This window comes from Penicillium paradoxum (genome assembly GCF_028828445.1).
Source record: "Penicillium paradoxum strain IBT 22861 chromosome Unknown utg000007l_segment0_segment0, whole genome shotgun sequence".
NCBI classification, from domain to species: domain Eukaryota; kingdom Fungi; phylum Ascomycota; class Eurotiomycetes; order Eurotiales; family Aspergillaceae; genus Penicillium; species Penicillium paradoxum.
Window position 1 is genome coordinate 4,408,791 of NW_026643185.1, and position 16,206 is coordinate 4,424,996.

General features: G+C 49.1%; 8 protein-coding genes across 8 annotated transcripts; 5 read left to right on the plus strand and 3 right to left on the minus strand.

The window, feature by feature from the left end:
• Nucleotides 1–58: 58 nt before the first annotated feature.
• On the minus strand, nt 59–1,271 carry N7457_009148 (protein MEMO1; the record flags this gene model as incomplete). Its single annotated transcript, XM_057180191.1, has 3 exons — nt 59–935; nt 991–1,059; nt 1,117–1,271. The coding sequence occupies 3 exons, from the start codon at nt 1,269–1,271 to the stop codon at nt 59–61; spliced, it is 1,101 nt and encodes a 366-aa protein (XP_057028577.1).
• A 683-nt stretch (nt 1,272–1,954) lies between these two features.
• N7457_009149 (uncharacterized protein) lies at nt 1,955–2,601 on the plus strand (the record flags this gene model as incomplete). Its single annotated transcript, XM_057180192.1, has 2 exons — nt 1,955–2,114; nt 2,192–2,601. 2 exons carry the CDS (start codon nt 1,955–1,957, stop codon nt 2,599–2,601), a joined length of 570 nt encoding a protein of 189 aa, XP_057028578.1.
• Nucleotides 2,602–3,411: 810 nt separating this feature from the next.
• N7457_009150 (LSM domain-containing protein) lies at nt 3,412–3,777 on the plus strand (the record flags this gene model as incomplete). The annotated part of the gene is made up of 2 exons (XM_057180193.1): nt 3,412–3,522; nt 3,577–3,777. 2 exons carry the CDS (start codon nt 3,412–3,414, stop codon nt 3,775–3,777), a joined length of 312 nt encoding a protein of 103 aa, XP_057028579.1.
• A 2,178-nt stretch (nt 3,778–5,955) lies between these two features.
• On the plus strand, nt 5,956–7,671 carry phzA (putative serine/threonine protein phosphatase; the record flags this gene model as incomplete). Its single annotated transcript, XM_057180194.1, has 3 exons — nt 5,956–7,314; nt 7,368–7,520; nt 7,642–7,671. 3 exons carry the CDS (start codon nt 5,956–5,958, stop codon nt 7,669–7,671), a joined length of 1,542 nt encoding a protein of 513 aa, XP_057028580.1.
• A 1,079-nt stretch (nt 7,672–8,750) lies between these two features.
• On the minus strand, nt 8,751–9,819 carry N7457_009152 (alternative oxidase; the record flags this gene model as incomplete). Its single annotated transcript, XM_057180195.1, has 3 exons — nt 8,751–9,243; nt 9,296–9,589; nt 9,653–9,819. 3 exons carry the CDS (start codon nt 9,817–9,819, stop codon nt 8,751–8,753), a joined length of 954 nt encoding a protein of 317 aa, XP_057028581.1.
• A 1,729-nt stretch (nt 9,820–11,548) lies between these two features.
• N7457_009153 (proline dehydrogenase family protein) lies at nt 11,549–12,775 on the plus strand (the record flags this gene model as incomplete). The annotated part of the gene is made up of 2 exons (XM_057180196.1): nt 11,549–11,910; nt 11,965–12,775. 2 exons carry the CDS (start codon nt 11,549–11,551, stop codon nt 12,773–12,775), a joined length of 1,173 nt encoding a protein of 390 aa, XP_057028582.1.
• Nucleotides 12,776–13,138: 363 nt separating this feature from the next.
• On the minus strand, nt 13,139–14,034 carry N7457_009154 (uncharacterized protein; the record flags this gene model as incomplete). The annotated part of the gene is made up of 2 exons (XM_057180197.1): nt 13,139–13,865; nt 13,913–14,034. 2 exons carry the CDS (start codon nt 14,032–14,034, stop codon nt 13,139–13,141), a joined length of 849 nt encoding a protein of 282 aa, XP_057028583.1.
• A 256-nt stretch (nt 14,035–14,290) lies between these two features.
• N7457_009155 (Aldehyde/histidinol dehydrogenase) lies at nt 14,291–16,176 on the plus strand (the record flags this gene model as incomplete). The annotated part of the gene is made up of 4 exons (XM_057180198.1): nt 14,291–14,428; nt 14,481–14,953; nt 15,000–15,949; nt 16,004–16,176. 4 exons carry the CDS (start codon nt 14,291–14,293, stop codon nt 16,174–16,176), a joined length of 1,734 nt encoding a protein of 577 aa, XP_057028584.1.
• Between the last annotated feature and the right edge of the window lie 30 nt (nt 16,177–16,206).

The window sequence follows — 16,206 nt, forward strand, 5'->3', positions numbered from 1 at the left end:
GAGCTAACACTTATCATCTGGATTGAAGCCATGTCACCTGGGCGAGGCAATGGGATGATTAAAGCACTGCGAAGGCAGAAACATAGCTCACTGAGCTATCCTCAACCTCTTCTACATCCGAGCTACGCTCATATCGCAGAAAGTAGAAGCGTCCTTGCTCGTCGGCTGCTCGGGTTGTCACGATTTCTAGGGCTGCCATAATTACCCCAATCGGATGGCGCCCGCATACTGTGTTACCCGTGCGTTCAATAATATCAAGGAAGGTCTTTGCAGATCCTGTTGTAATGGCCGACATGGTCGCCATGTCAAATGCCGAGATACTCTCGTGGATGGTAGGTTCCCGGCTGGAGATGCGATCGCGTTGTCGCAAGGCATGACCAGCTGAGACCATTTCAATGGCCTGGTTGACGCTACCTGCATCTGTTCCAGGCTGTGGGAGTTTATCACCAGATAATGGAAGTTGTGGGCCTGGCCGGGGCGCCTGTGGAACATAGTATGTGTAGCGAAACCGCGCACCCCAATGGCAGAAATCCGAACTGATGACGAAGGCATTGGACGGGTCCGCCAGGTAAGGAGCTAAGAGGGCCCCAAACGCTTGCTCTGTCGCAGCCGAGGTGTTTCCGACCATGATCGGGACTAAGGGTGGGTATTCGGAGGCTGGAGAATCAGGGTATTGGAGTTGGAGCAAACGGTGGAGGTAGGGCAAGTGCATCTCGATGCTGTGCTCGTCCTCATCGACAGAGCGCGACATGGAGGTAAAGCTGACCTTTGATCCGTCGGGTCTGGTTGCCTGGGTATCAAGAAGCTGGGTGATCAGCTCGGTGTCTAGTGGCAGAGGTTCATCGGAGAGTGGGGTACGGTAGGAAGTCAGTGTTGGAAGAGCCAGAGTAGCCAGCGCGACATGGTGTGATGGTCCTAGGATAAAGATTCGCTTGCTAGTTGCTTTGGGTTAGAGAACATCCTCATAAGATATCTGGAAGATGAACCCACGCTTGGGAGAGATCTAGCGCCTTGTATGCGTATGCTGCACAAGGCCCCGAGTAGGAATAACCCGCATGCCTGTTGGGTTAGCTTTTTTCCGTGTCATTGTGGACTTATAAGAAGCCTCAGACATACGGTGCAATGACAACTCTGGCCCCTGGAGTCGGTAGCGAGCCGACCTTGTCCATCGTATCTGGCACTTGTCCCAGCCAGCCATCTAGCTGACGGGCTAGGGTGCGGGCATTATCTGAGTACCAGGATCCAGAGTGAGAGGCATTTCGAGATGGCATGATCATATCAAATCCAAGCTAGGGATGTAAAATTGAATGGCAGAAGTGGTTGCGAGACGTTTGACACGATGAAGCTACAATCTCCAACTGAGGAGAAGCGGGGGATCATAGTGGGGATCCCGAACGCTCCAGCCACACGCCAACTGAAAGGTACATACGGAGTACATATGTATATGAATATATGAATACTCCGTAGATCGGACGATTTTATAATGGCGATACAAAATTACTCACATAGAGAGATTTATAGTCAAATCATGAACTACATAGCATATAAGATCTGAAAGTCTCAGTGTTGGATACATATAGTCCGTGTCTAAAGTAGGATCATTCATAGATCTATCGACAAGGATAGATGGGTGACCAAGACACTATACATAGCCCAGATAGTTACTTTAAAGACAGATATACCAGAATTACAACCCCTTTTGAAGTCCGTGTTGAAAGTAGAAAGCTATTTGTCGGCAGCTATATTACCCGATTTGGCTTAGTCTGACGGAATGCAACGCGAATCCTGTGAATGACGCGCCTAGCCAGTTGCATTCACATCTTGTGGCTCGTCTCTTAATTGCTTCTCTTGACACCTATTGCTGCCCCTATTTTCCCCTATAAGAGTTATATACCACACTACCTTTTACCACTATCACACCGATTGGTCTTGCTCCACAGAAAAAGTTCTTAAAATGTCTCTTAAGCGCAAAGTTTCCTTCACGGCTCTTCCAACCAGCCCGTCAGTTCCGGCCCCCAGTGATTGGGGCATGATGATCGATGGAAACACACACATCCATAGCCGCACACGAAAACGCTTCAGAGATGATCGTCCTAGTGAACAAGTGATTTATCGTAAGTGCTCTATTCTCACCCTCAGAGCCTTGTCCCTGGATTCGCATCGGCCGTTCGACCTTGCTGACAGCTTACAGAGAACACATTGCGATGGATTTTCTCTGCTCAAAAACAGCAAGAATCTGCACAGGCCGCTGAAATGGACACCATGGACTCAGAGCCTACGATCGAAACACCAGAAGCCGTTGATCCCCGACAACAAACATTACACCGATTCTTCCAGAAAACACCTCAGCAATCATCGTCCTTCCGACCATCCCCTCAAGCTCTTGCACCTCGTGCCAATGAAACTGCGCTTGACCAGGAGAATGTGCTACGGCACCAGGCATTCAATCAGATGAGCTCTGTGGATAGCGCGAGCGAAAGCAACAGTCCCGGGTTCAACCAGCTCGATGTTGACATGGACATGGATATGGACAGTGGAGATGGCAGAAATGGGCTGGACTATGCACCTAAACCCCTGACAGGGTCAATGGCCTGGATGTGATTTGACATTATCTTCCAACAGGCGTTGGTGTTTATGAGAGATTATCATTACCTCTCACTCTGTTTTGTGATACCTACTAGGATATTTGGGCACGGTGCTATTAATTATATTTGTCTTATTTTACCCTATTTCAATCTTGACTTTTACTCATCTTTATTTTTGCTTGAAGTGAACTGGCGATCTATCCCTTTCTATGATATTTATATTGACCTGAGGATGCTCGAGTATTTTAATAAACACATATCATCTTTAAATTTATTGAACTGGACCTGTGAGGTAATCAGATAGATACAGTCTGAGATTTGACCATATCTTTGAGTACTCTAATTGTTACATAGATCTGCCCACAGTAAGTACATAACATATGTAGGTACATGTAATCATGGGGGTCTTGTGATCACTTGCCTTTAAGCGGTATCTCCCTAGGTGCATAGGTAGGTAGATGTGGCATTTGAAAACCTTTATTGGCTGGAGCTACATGCATTGACATATATGGAAATTCGTATCCAAGAGAACACCTCGTCCTCTTGTACAAGTATCATAGAAGGTGTTGTGGTTGCATAGTAGCTTATATTGAGGCCTCAGGCACTAACAGTCGTTTGCCCGCCGAACCTCGTCCCGCCTATTGAACCACAAGCCCAGGGAAGTCGCAAGCGAGAAATCACCTAACCTCGACAACCCCTCCAAATAATCTGGAATCTCTCCTTCTTGTGTCCAGAATCCCTTCTCATCTCAGCTTACCCCGAGAGCTCAACTGTCCTGCACATTGGAGCTTCGTTGGGTGCTGACACGAACCACCCACCAACCACAATGGACAATGACAAGTCTGTTCAGTACTTGGAGGGGCTATTGGGTCGTACACTGCGGATTCATACCACGGATACTCGAATGTTTGTTGGGCTTTTCAAGTGTACCGATGCGGTAAGTGGCATAACCTACGCGCTACGAGCGGTAGCTGATTGAAATGCCCGACAGGACCGCAACATCATCCTTGCGAACTCTTTTGAATACCGCATGCCTACTACATCCGCCGTCCAGGCCGCCGCAGACGAGAAGGAATCGTGGGGAGAAGGACAAGAAGCAAAGATCACAACAGTCAAGGTGAACATGACACACCGGCTGATAGGCCTCATTGTGATCCCTGGACGACACATCACGAAAATAGAGCTGGAGTAAGCCTAGGTTCCAACTTGGGCTCGTATCCACGAGACCTTCATTTTCCTGCCTGGTCATTCTCTACTTGATCCTCAAATGATAAACCTAGCTCTACTGCCCCGCAATTCCAAGCGGCATGGTGATCACCTATACTGCATGTACTCATGTGATATGCCGCAGGGGAAGCCCGGTGTCTGCCCTACAATTTCCGCCCGCAATGACCCCCGGCCCCTGGTTTTCCGCCAGGAGGCAGGTTGAAACGTGGAGCTGCCAGGGCATGATTACGGACTTGGCGCTCGCTTCCTCTCTACCAACGTGGCAGCGGGACCACGAAAGCTGCATAGCGGCATCTCATATGGGCTTGGCTAGCAGGTCCGTTGTCAGGATATCGTCAGACAAGAGCTTGTGGCGAATGCTCCGGGCAACAGGGTGGGATAGATGGAGGGGTAAAATGGCGGTGTCTCCGCCACACAGATACCTTGGCATGCAGTGAGGTTGCTTTCATGCAGAACCAAGGCTATCTGTGGCTGCTGCCCGGTTCTGGTGCGACGAAGTTATGAAGTATGGTGTCCTCCGCTGTCTGAGGCTTACCCTCTGGCATGTGTTACTATGATAACTTTATGATGTATCATTTTTGTTTACAATGTGGAGTTGAGTCGTTGAGTCGGTGGGTGTTGTAGTTTTTATCTCTGGCACCTCTGATAGGATCCATGTCCCAGGTGGCGGGGCCCAAGCTCCATCTGAATCTTGCAAATGGTCGGGTAGGCTCGGGAACCGTCTTGGAACCGACTCTATGAATCCATTTGACCTCTTCAAGGGGCTGGCCTAAATTCAAATCTGAATGCGCGCTGAGAGAAAAGTGTCGCTTATCCAGCGCTAATTCACTGTGGGGACTCATCTGGGTAAAGGAATTCGCCTGTTTGGTTGTCAAACGAAATACGAAATGTCTATATGATGTATACGACTTATTCCCGGGACCTATGAGGGACGAGTTGGCAAACGTAGTGCTGGGGAGAAATTTCGAAATCAAAACTAAGAGACTGAATTTCCATAAAATTTGTGCCATGTGAGGCTGTGGGGAGATAGCTTCATGAGTTGGGAGACAAGACTCCACTGTACCATAGCTGACAAGATGTTTGTCTGTCGATGGGGTAGGCTAGTTATGTTTAAAAGAGCAAAAAAAAGAAAAGAACCTTTTGATTTGCTCATAAGTCATCAACTCATGAACTCATCAACCCCATAACTATAAATAATAGAGTCCAGACTCAACTCGGTTTCCCTTCAATCAGGCAACCCTCTTTGTTATAGCTCGGCCCGAGGAATAGTCCGGCTGACATAATCTCGACACCCCCGATCGAGACCGGGCCCAAGAAACAGAAACCACAGAAACCGACCGTTGTACCCGCTAAGTACCTTTCAACTGTACTAGCGGTGGCGGAATACTTTTGCCTACATCGCACCTTCACCTTGATCTTGATTTCCCTCTTCCCCTCTCTTTTTTCTTTCTCATCCTGGGAGCTTCCACCCATTTGTTTTTTTTATTATCTCTCTCATCTGGATCTTTGTGAGTTATACCCAAAACGTCCCCGCCTGCGGCCCATTTTGTGGAATGCAACCCGTTCAACCACTCCCCCGTACATAATGACGCATTCTTCCACCCGCAAACCCACCAGTCCCAAGGGCCCTCCCTTGCTTTCTTGCTGCCTGCGTCTTTTTCTTTCTCAAAACCTCCACATGCCACCTGGGTATCTGCGGAGTCAGCCTTGCAATCCTTGCACCTGCATTGCCCTGTCTAAGAGGCTAACAAACTGTGTAGGAAAGCTTGCTTTTGCTCAGCCTGTCACCCCAGAGCTCCGGGCCATCCACTTATCCTTTAGCTTTTTTTCCATTTCCCACCAACCCTTCTCCACCTGCAACAACCAGACGACGTCTAGTCACTTTCTAGATCTTCACTTTGATCTCGCTGCTTCATCCGTCTCATTCTCGTGACTACGCTTACTTCTCACGCCTGCCGTGTGTGCATCCAAGCCCCGATCCGACCAGCAGACAAGCCTATAATTTTTTTTTGGCAGCGCTTTTTGGTAATATTCCAGAGCTTGTGCCAAGCCATTCCAGCAACACCAAAAGGAAGAGCTTAAGCATCTCGTTTGTGCGATCGTCCCAACTCAAGCTTGGCAGTCTACCCGAGCTTTTGCAGTCATGGGCCAGTCGCATTCCAAGGGCAACGCCTCAGGCGACCCTCTACAGTCATACCCTTCCTTTTCCAAATCCGATACCAAAGAATCTCTTCGCTCGTTCCGAGGCTCGATCCGATCGAAGATCCCCGGTGCTCGCAGTTCCGACAGCCCTCGAGGCTCCACCACCGCCCTCTCTCAGACTGAGAGCCAGACCGATAAATCTGATGCTGGATCTCTCAAGTCAGTTGGAAGCCGCCCCGGCTCCAATGCTGGCCTCCCTCAGTCGCCTGGCTCGGAGACCACTTCGCGACCCGGCTCCCCCCAGCCCCCACCATCTCCCTCGCTTTCCACCAGCTTGCAACGAGGCCACAAGGATGTGAACGCGATGAAGCAAAGCGGTGAAGTTGACCACGTGTCTGATGGTCCTCCCTCCGGTGGGCCTCCAACTGGAGCCGCCCCGGTCGCTGGTGAATCCATTCTGATGAAGCGCGAGAATCAACTGAACCCCATCCTGGACTTCATTTTGAATGCTCCTTTGGAGACTTCGGGATCCCCCGGGATGGGCATGGGCGCATTGAAGTCCATTGACCTAGATGATATGATTTCACGCCTTTTGGACGCTGGCTATTCCACCAAGGTCACCAAAACGGTCTGTCTGAAGAACGCCGAAATTACGGCTATCTGCACTGCTGCTCGCGAGCTCTTTCTGTCACAGCCTGCTCTGCTAGAGCTGTCAGCACCAGTGAAGATTGTCGGCGACGTTCACGGCCAATATACCGATCTTATTCGACTCTTTGAGATGTGTGGATTCCCACCCGCTTCAAACTACCTTTTCCTAGGTGACTACGTCGATCGAGGCAAGCAGAGTCTGGAGACGATTCTTCTGCTTATGTGCTATAAGCTCAAGTATCCCGAAAACTTCTTTTTGCTTCGAGGAAACCACGAGTGTGCCAACGTTACTCGCGTGTATGGATTCTATGACGAGTGCAAGCGTCGTTGCAACATTAAGGTCTGGAAGACCTTCATCGATACCTTCAATTGTCTCCCAATCGCTGCGATTGTGGCTGGAAAAATCTTTTGTGTCCACGGTGGTCTCTCACCCAGCCTTTCGCACATGGACGATATCCGCGGCATCGCTCGTCCCACTGATGTGCCTGACTATGGTCTGCTGAATGACCTCTTGTGGAGTGACCCGGCAGACATGGAGGAAGACTGGGAACCCAATGAGCGTGGTGTCAGCTACTGCTTTGGAAAAAAGGTCATTATGAACTTTTTGCAGCGTCACGACTTTGATTTGGTTTGTCGTGCCCACATGGTGGTCGAGGATGGATATGAGTTCTACCAGGATCGCATTCTGGTTACCGTGTTCTCTGCACCCAACGTAAGTCTTTTGGTATTTGTTGCGCTCAAGAGTCATACTGACCTCTCACGTAGTATTGCGGCGAGTTTGATAATTGGGGAGCTATCATGTCAGTTTCTGGCGAACTTCTCTGCAGCTTCGAACTTCTTAAACCCCTGGACTCGACCGCCCTGAAGAATCATATCAAGAAAGGCCGAAACAAGCGCAACAGCATGCTGAACAGCCCCGTAAGCAACTCCCCTTGCTTTTTGGATCTTCCCCCGTGTTTCGTAAACCACTACCCAGATCTCCCACCCATCTTTCGCAGATCATGCGCCCCCTTTCGAACCAATCGCTGACAAATTCCAGCCCGCGGCGGTATCGGCGCAAAGTTTTTAGGCCCCATCGCTCGTTCTATACTTGAAATTGATATCGTCTGCGATATATCATCTCTGCCATGGTCCCGAAGCCGATTACTCTAACAGTCGACCGGCAATGAATATGACTTTCACTCTACTAGCAACGTGGTAGCTGATCCACTGTTTGATATTGGCTGCTCATTGAAAACAATCTGCGATCACCCTTTCGCACCATTTCCCGGAACCCATATCCCCCGGGCATGGATGCTCAAAACCAGACTTGGCGCGCAATTGAGCCCGGTTGATTTGGCCGGTCCGCGCATCAGAGCCTTCGTGGCTCCATCAACAAGCGCAGATCCGCAGACTTCGAATTTGCAAACTCGAAAGAACATGCATATCAGGAGGAAGCGTGGAATCGTCACCTGCCTCTTCATTGTCTAATGGAGTTCCAGCTCACAATACAGACGCTTCATATCAAAGTGTCCAGACTCGCACTCGCAAAGAAAATGATAATCTGACATGGCTTTGGAGTATTAGGCCTTTCACTGCCATGACATTCTCCTTCATGTATCTACAATATCTCTACTTTTTATATCCTAAACAAATGGTGCCAGGGGTCAATTGATTTTCTTTCTGATTGGGACTAAGAACTGTCCAAGTAAGATGTGTAGGAGTGTACAAGGTTCTTATGGGTCAGTGAAGCTGCATGGGGTACGTCGGTAAACCCCATCTGTGTAGGATCCAGCGCACACCGCTAGTAAACCCCCTGACCTGACGAGCTCGTCGCAAAAAGTGGTTCATGATTGCGAAAGCCAATGCGAACCGGGACTCCCTCCCGACTTGGAAGCTTGAAAACCTCGGCAGCCCACCCGTGGAATTCCGAATGCATATGCACTGCCTACATGTATGTTGTACGTAGATACATAAGGCATGAAGTGAAGTGCTATATGTAAACAAGAATCAGTGGCATGAGACAACTTTACTATTGGTCCCCGTAATATCCACACGTATACTGATGGTTTCTACGTCTAATACAAGCTACAACTGGACCTCCAAAACGCCATTTTATGCTAGCCCAGGGATGAAGGCCAAACAAAGACAAGAAAAGAACCCCCCTAATCAAGTTTCCTTCTGTGCGTGCAGATCTCCAGCCGATCCAGCAACAGATTGAACCTGAACTCTCACTCTCGCCGCAAAAGGGTTCGGATCCGTATTCTGATCCAAGTTCCCCAGCGTATGATTGACATCCCGATGTTTCGCCTCATCGGCACGCACATATAGCAGCAGCGAGTGCATACAGCGTTGGCCCTCCGGCATCTGCCAGTATTTGATCGCCATGTCGGGAGCCTGTAAGCTCTCCCATGCAGGTAAATGACCATTTTCAAGGTCGCGGATCGCCTTCGAGTATGTGATCACGGCTTCCTCTTCTAAATACCCGACAAAGCGATGACAGATCTGCGGGGAGATGAGGTAGGCTAGTGAGAATCCACTGAAGAACACGCACTGCGCGCCGAGAACCATGAATCGCATTGCCGGGCCTGGCTCGGCGAGCTTGAGGAAGGTTAGGAGGTGCATTCGTTCGTTGTACGCTTCTTCGAGGAGGGTTTCTATCCTGCTTAGGTGTGAGATCGTAGGTTCTTCAATAGGAATGAATGGATACTCACCACCCGTTATCTCTTCGCATTCGGCGGATGCTTTTGAGGTGCCGGAGCATCCCTGCTACCATTCCTGGAACGCCCGCTACGCTTTCGAGGAATACGAATCTGGTGATCCATTTCTCCTCGGTCATGATGTGGGGTTTGGCGCTGGTCGTGCTGGGTATTGGTGAAGAGTGATATCCAGAGATCAGATCCATGCCCCAGCGCAAGAGGCGAACGGTTCCGAGCGCTGCTCTATCTTGCCAGGTAGATGCTTTGCGGTGGGCGACTCGGACGGCAACGATTTGGTCCTTTGTATATCTAGTAGATTATAGATGTCAGACATGAAGATTCCTCTGTATAGAGCAATCTGCTTAAACATACACAGGATGAGTCCATGAGGACTTTTGACCAACGTGTGCGGTATGGGTTCTCTTGATAGATGTCAGGGGAAATAGCCTGTTATATTGGCTTGACCGAGCACATAAGAGAGTGCCTCTCTTGAAGGCTGTATTTTGAGGACGGAAAGGCATCAGAGAAAGACGAGGCATATTGGAGCTTTCAAAACCATCCAACTGATATGCAATTAGCAAGATAGATCACAAACAGGTTGATTCTGGAATTGACTAGTAATCGTTCGAAACATGGTGCCTTTTATGTTATGGAAGTTCTGTTTTCTACAACGCAGAACGCAGACTATGACTCAATTATTGTTGAGACTCTGTTCTGCAATATACAGTGTAAGCGAGATAATAATAGCCTCAACAAGTTGACGTTAGATTGAGATTCTGGATAAACTACGCTTATTGAACCCTAATCCTCCCGATTTCGTCCGATATAAGAGAAGTCGGATGGATCCCCCTTTTCTCCGTGACTCATTGCAAATCGAGAGGAGTATAATGGAGGAGTGTCTTGAGAGCGAAACATGCTACCTTACATACATGCTTGAGAAAAAGGGGGTAGTCTATCTAGTCGTGTGTGATACCATCCTATTAGAAGATATTCAAATCCTAGCGTTCATCTTAATCATGCCAAGCGTTCACTCTCATATTAAAAGGTGCTGCTCGAGTGGGCGCTTGGCACTATCAACTCACCAAGCAGGTGTGATTGGAAAATTCTTCTCTTTGCCCAGGAATCACGCAAGATACTCCTAGCTGTTTATGGATAACCGAATTATGTAAAACGACGATCCCCTAGGTATGGACGGAGTGTTAAAAGTGAGTTACATCGCTTGAAAGATTTAGTCTATCTTCGGTCTCTTTTGGGAGATTTCCTGACGGGGTGGTATTGATTATGCTTGAGTGTACATTGTGAACCATCTAACATAGCAGTCAAGGAAGGACTTGAAGTGTTGATCATTGTGGGACATTCGATTAGTACATTCCTCATGTCAATAATTGGCCTCAAGACATAGTGAAGTGTGAGAGATGTTAGAGATCGCCTGCGCATGGCCGAAACAACCAACGCCATAGGATTCGTTGTAAAGCTCAAGAAAGTCTAAATGAAGCTTTGTATTGTGTAGCATTAGTTGTATTCCACCGAGTGATGTGTTACCATTTTAGGTAGTTATATAGTGCTTCTATGGAAAATGCGGTAGAAGCCCCAATACCTAACATGGATCCTTCTTTCACCTGGCCGTGAACACGTTGATCAATAGCACAATGTGACATAATTTGACAACACATCATTCGGTCTTTGTATCACTTGATAAAATCGAAATCGGCCCTGTCGGTAGGCAGACCGTTGATAATCTGGTCCAGCGCTACCGGCCACTGTTCCGTGCAGACATCTTGACGCATAATCTGGACCACCAATAGAGCCGCTCGCGTAAATAGGCTCGCCGGATCTCAATACTGTTTATGGAGACATTAAACAGCAACACAACCACCCCGCATTGGTGGGTTCTTTGAGATACCGAAAGGCTCGGCTGCCTGCCCGAGATGCTACCTAGTTCTACACAGGCACAATCTTGATCTTGACTAATAAAGAAGCTGAAGCCCCTCAAGTTAACTTGAAAGAAAAATAAACAAGTCATTCAGAGATATGGGTACCTTACTTCCCCGAACTGGTCTTGCAAGATGTACTCGATACACAAACAATGTGAATGTCTCAACGGCAGTGCGATTTACCTCCACCCTGCAAGCACAAGCACAAGTCAAGACATACCAAAGCCCCCTATTACCACCTCTCTCTGCTTTACCGGTTCGTGCGTTGCTACGATCTCTATTGGTCTCCACCGTATCGTCAAAGAGATTTCTCCTCATCCCGGCACTTTCAATGATGTCCTTCCTGTCGAAGCCAAACAGAATCTGGTTGTTTGATGTTGACCGGAATCCGATTCTGCATGGAATGTTGAAGACAACCTTCTATAATCAATTCTGCGCTGGCGAAAATGGGGCAGAATGTCAGGCAACAATTCAAGAAATGAAAGACATGGGCTTTCGTGGAATGATCTTGACATATGCTGCCGAGACTGTGTTTGATCATAGCACCCAAGCCTCACAAGGTCAAGGTACTGCTGTGAACAGCAAGGATGGCAAGAGTGAGGACGGGCTTGTTTTCTGTCCCAGCATCGAAGCTTGGAGGGCAGGAACGATCGAGACCATTTATATGACAGCAGCGGAAGATTACATTGCCGTCAAGTAAGTCGGTCTAGCATCTACAGTGACGAAGAAGGATAACTGACCATATATAAGACTGACAGGCGCTGGGATGTCAGTCACTGAGGCATTTGCCGCCGGGGAGTTGCCCCCACAACAGATGATGGATGCTTTGGATGAAGTCTGCACAACAGCCAAAGACCGCAAAGTGCGCATTCTCGTCGATGCCGAGTCTCAGCATTTCCAAAAGGGCATTTCCCGCGTTGGTCTGGAACTCATGCGCAAATATAACCGCGACGGCTATGCCACCATCAATAATACCTATCAAGCCTACCTCAAAGGCACACCAGTTACACTAGCCAACCACCTCGCCGCGGCAAGCAAAGATGGTTTCACACTCGGCTTGAAGCTTGTAAGAGGCGCGTATATGGCTACGGATGAGCGATCTCTGATCCACGACACCAAAGAAGACACCGACAATGCATATAACACCATTGCCCAGGGAGCGCTGAGAAAGAATATTGGAGAATTTGGAGACAAGGGCAGTCGCGCCTTCCCCTCGGTGAATCTCTTCCTGGCAAGCCACAATAAGGAGAGCGTGGTAACTGCTCACAAGCTTCACAAGCACCGCGTCATGTCTGGGTTGCCTACCGTGCCGGTGCGGTTTGCCCAACTCCATGGTATGTCCGATGAGGTGAGCTTTTCGCTGCTTCAGATGAATGATGGCGATGGAACGCCTGAAGTCTATAAGTGCTCAACCTGGGGAGGTTTGGGTGAATGTCTGGCGTATCTTCTTCGCCGGGCAATTGAGAACCGTGATGCTGTGTTGCGGACGGATGATGAGTACCGGGCGTTGAAGGCGGAGGTTTTCCGGAGAGCAAAGTCGGTGTTTTCACTTACACCGTAGCACTATAAATTGATGGTCAATATATCAAATTACTCCAAGTTCTTAATTGAGAAGCCGGTACGGCCGATAGACGGAGAGGAAAGTAACAATGTGCAGCGGAGTGTATTGATCCTAAAGGGCTTGATAGAGCAACATCTGAACGCGCTGCCACTGTCACGCGGTTGAGGGAAATTAACCCAAAGAAGAATCCTTTTGCTTATATGAGTGATGTCTGTGCTGCTTGTTAACATCAGAGTCGCATACAAGAGAAAATTGATGATATCCCTGTTTTGGACACCATTCATGTACAAGTCCGGGGCCCCAGTTCATTGACCAGCCGTGTCTACGCGATCGATCGGTAGTTTGAATAAATGTTTGATTCGTTTATCTTGATAGTCTCGTATGAAAAGCAGATCGCAACTCCATATTCGTCAAGCATCCAATTCCAAACGCAGGAATGATACGGACACAACGTAACAGAGTTGACGAGGGAAGATATTGCTGCGAATACTTCACTCTTTCAAGAAAGGGCATCGTGTACTGCCGTGTATACATATCTAATGCCAATAAATGCAGCGGAGTAGCAACAAACTGAGTCAACACAGGCACAGTCAACTGCGTGATGATTGGCTTCGCGTGGGGATGAGTCGCCAAGCCATCGGGGATGGCATTCGACAACCACGGGGCCAACGTGAACGACCCAAAGATAGTCACACCGTCTCGCACAAGGAAAACTGCTGCAGCAGCTCGTGCCAATGACTTGTTCTGGAGAGGCACAGAGGTCTGCGGCATGCATCCTTTCGGGGCCTTGGCATCGGGACCCCTGCCGGTGCCGTATTCCTGCGCAAATCGGATGTCCTTCCACAGTGCTAATGGCACATTTGCCAGCATAGTTGTGGCAAAAGTGATCGTCCCCGCAGCTGTTATCTCAAGCTTGCGACTGATCGTGTCGGTTACGTTGGCAACGGAATAGGTTGCCGCATACAGGGCCCAGACGATCCCAAAGGGCCGTTGGAAGACAAATAATCCCGGCTGCCGCAGCGCCCCGAGGGCATGCCGACGAAGCCCGCGGAGAATTGGTTGCTTGAAGGAAGCTTGCTCGACAAGTGATCTAAGTAATTGTTAGCGCGAACCACCGCCGGAAGCGTTAAAGCGAACCTATCAATGACGGCCACCGCGGGAGTCACTAGGGATGCCGAGATTGTAGCCGCGGCGAGATCGCCTACCAGCTGATCCAAAGGACTGCCCCAGTGAAATTGGTTTGAAGAAGCTTGTTGCATAATGATAGCTAACATGGACAGTCAGGTCTCATGCTTATCTACCTTGGATAGGATAAAGATCCTCTGACACAAGCATCGGGCGGCCTTCCGATGGTGCAGATCTAGAGAGACCTTGACCGTCATAGCTCTACCTGAATGCTATCAGCGTGTGGGGTAAACGGGCAAGTGTCCGAGGTTGGAGGGCACATTGGCTTTTAAATCAATCTCTTCATTTCAAGCTGGGTTCTTTCACATTTCCATACTCGAACCCGTTACCATGTCTAACACACTTATGAGACTTCGCTCGGCGCGGCCTATTGGCCTTCGCCTGCGCTCTATCCCTGCGCTGTCTGTTCAAACTCGTGCTCAGACTACCATGCCATTCCGTCTCCCGGATGCGAGAAATGAACCTAACGTGAGTGTGGCAAAAGTCAAAGACAGGCACAAGCTAATCTATAGCTGTATAGCCTCTATATAAGAAAGGCTCCCCAGAGCGCGCTAAGCTTGAAGAAGCATTGATCAAGCTTCGTTCTCAACTACCCGTCCGAAGTGAACTCTTCTATGACGGCAAATTCCAAGCAAGCTCACAGTCCTGGGATCAGCCATTGCCCGCAGAACATGCTACTACCTTCACAAACTACCCACTTGCTACAGATGCCCAGACCAAATCAGCTATTGAGCTAGCTCTTAATGCAAAGCAAAGCTGGCAGGATACACCATTCGTTGATCGAGCATCGATTTTCCTCAAAGCTGCCGAGCTGTTATGCACCAAGTACCGATACGAAATCATAGCGGCGACGATGCTCGGACAAGGAAAGAACATCTGGCAGGGAGAGATCGATGCGGCAGCTGAACTGGCAGATTTCTTTCGCCTGAACTGCAACTGGGCTGCCGAGATCTTGGAGAAGCAACCGACCCGCGGCACTGATGGCATGTGGAGGTTAGTATCAAATGCCAGTTTGTCTAGTTATAGCTAACAATCGCAGCCGCATTGACTATCGACCCCTGGAGGGTTTTGTTTACGCTGTCTCTCCGTTCAACTTCACCGCTATTGGTGGCAACCTCATCTGCGGGCCTGCATTGATGGGTAACGTGGTGTTGTGGAAGCCATCAGCATCCAATGTCTACGCCAGCTCTTTGCTGTACAAAATTCTTTTGGAGGCTGGTCTTCCACCGAATGTAATCCAGTTTGTGACTGGTGACCCTGAAGCCATTACCAAGACTGTGCTCTCCCACCGTGACTTTGCCGGCTTGAACTTTATTGGCTCATCTGATGTCTTCCGTTCTCTGTATGGAAAGATTGGCGAGGGCGTTGCCGCAAAGAAATACCGCGAATTCCCCCGCTTCGTTGCCGAGACTAGTGGAAAGAACTTCCATCTTATTCACTCATCGGCCGATATCTCGAGTGCAGTCAACCATACCATCCGCGGCGCGTTCGAGTATCAGGGCCAAAAATGCTCCGCTACGTCGCGTCTTTACTTGCCTGAGTCCCGAGCGGAGGAATTCCTTACTCAATTGAAGACTGGTGTCAAAGAGATCACCATTGGAAACCCAGACAAGGACTTGGAGGCTTTCATGGGTCCCGTAATCCACCGGGGCTCATTTGAAAAGATCAAGTCTATCATTGATGCCAGCAACAAGGATCCCTCGCTGAAGCTGATCGCTGGTGGTACTTATGATGATTCTGTGGGCTTCTACGTGCATCCGACTGTGTATCAGGCCGATTCCCCGGATCACTCTCTCTTCAACGAGGAGATCTTTGGTCCCGTGTTGGCTGTGTATATCTACAAGGATGCCGACTGGGCTTCTACCCTTAAGTCTGTTGACCAGAATGGAGGCGGCTTTGCCTTGACTGGCGCTGTCTTTGCTAAGGATCGTGCAGCTATCCGCCAGGCCGAAGATGCTCTCCGATACTCTGCCGGTAACTTTTATATCAGTAAGTTCCACGACTCTTGTTTATAGATTTATGACTTCGACTAACTTTCTACAGACTGTAAGACAACTGCTGCACTTATTGGGCAGCAATCCTTTGGTGGTGCGCGTGCTAGTGGAACCAATGACAAGGCTGGAAGTTCTGATCCGCTCCGTCGTTTCGTTAGCCCTCGGTTGATCAAGGAGGAATTCTTCGACCAGGAAGGATTTACCTACCCTAGCAACCACTGAGGCTGTCGGGATACGCCAGGACGATGCTCT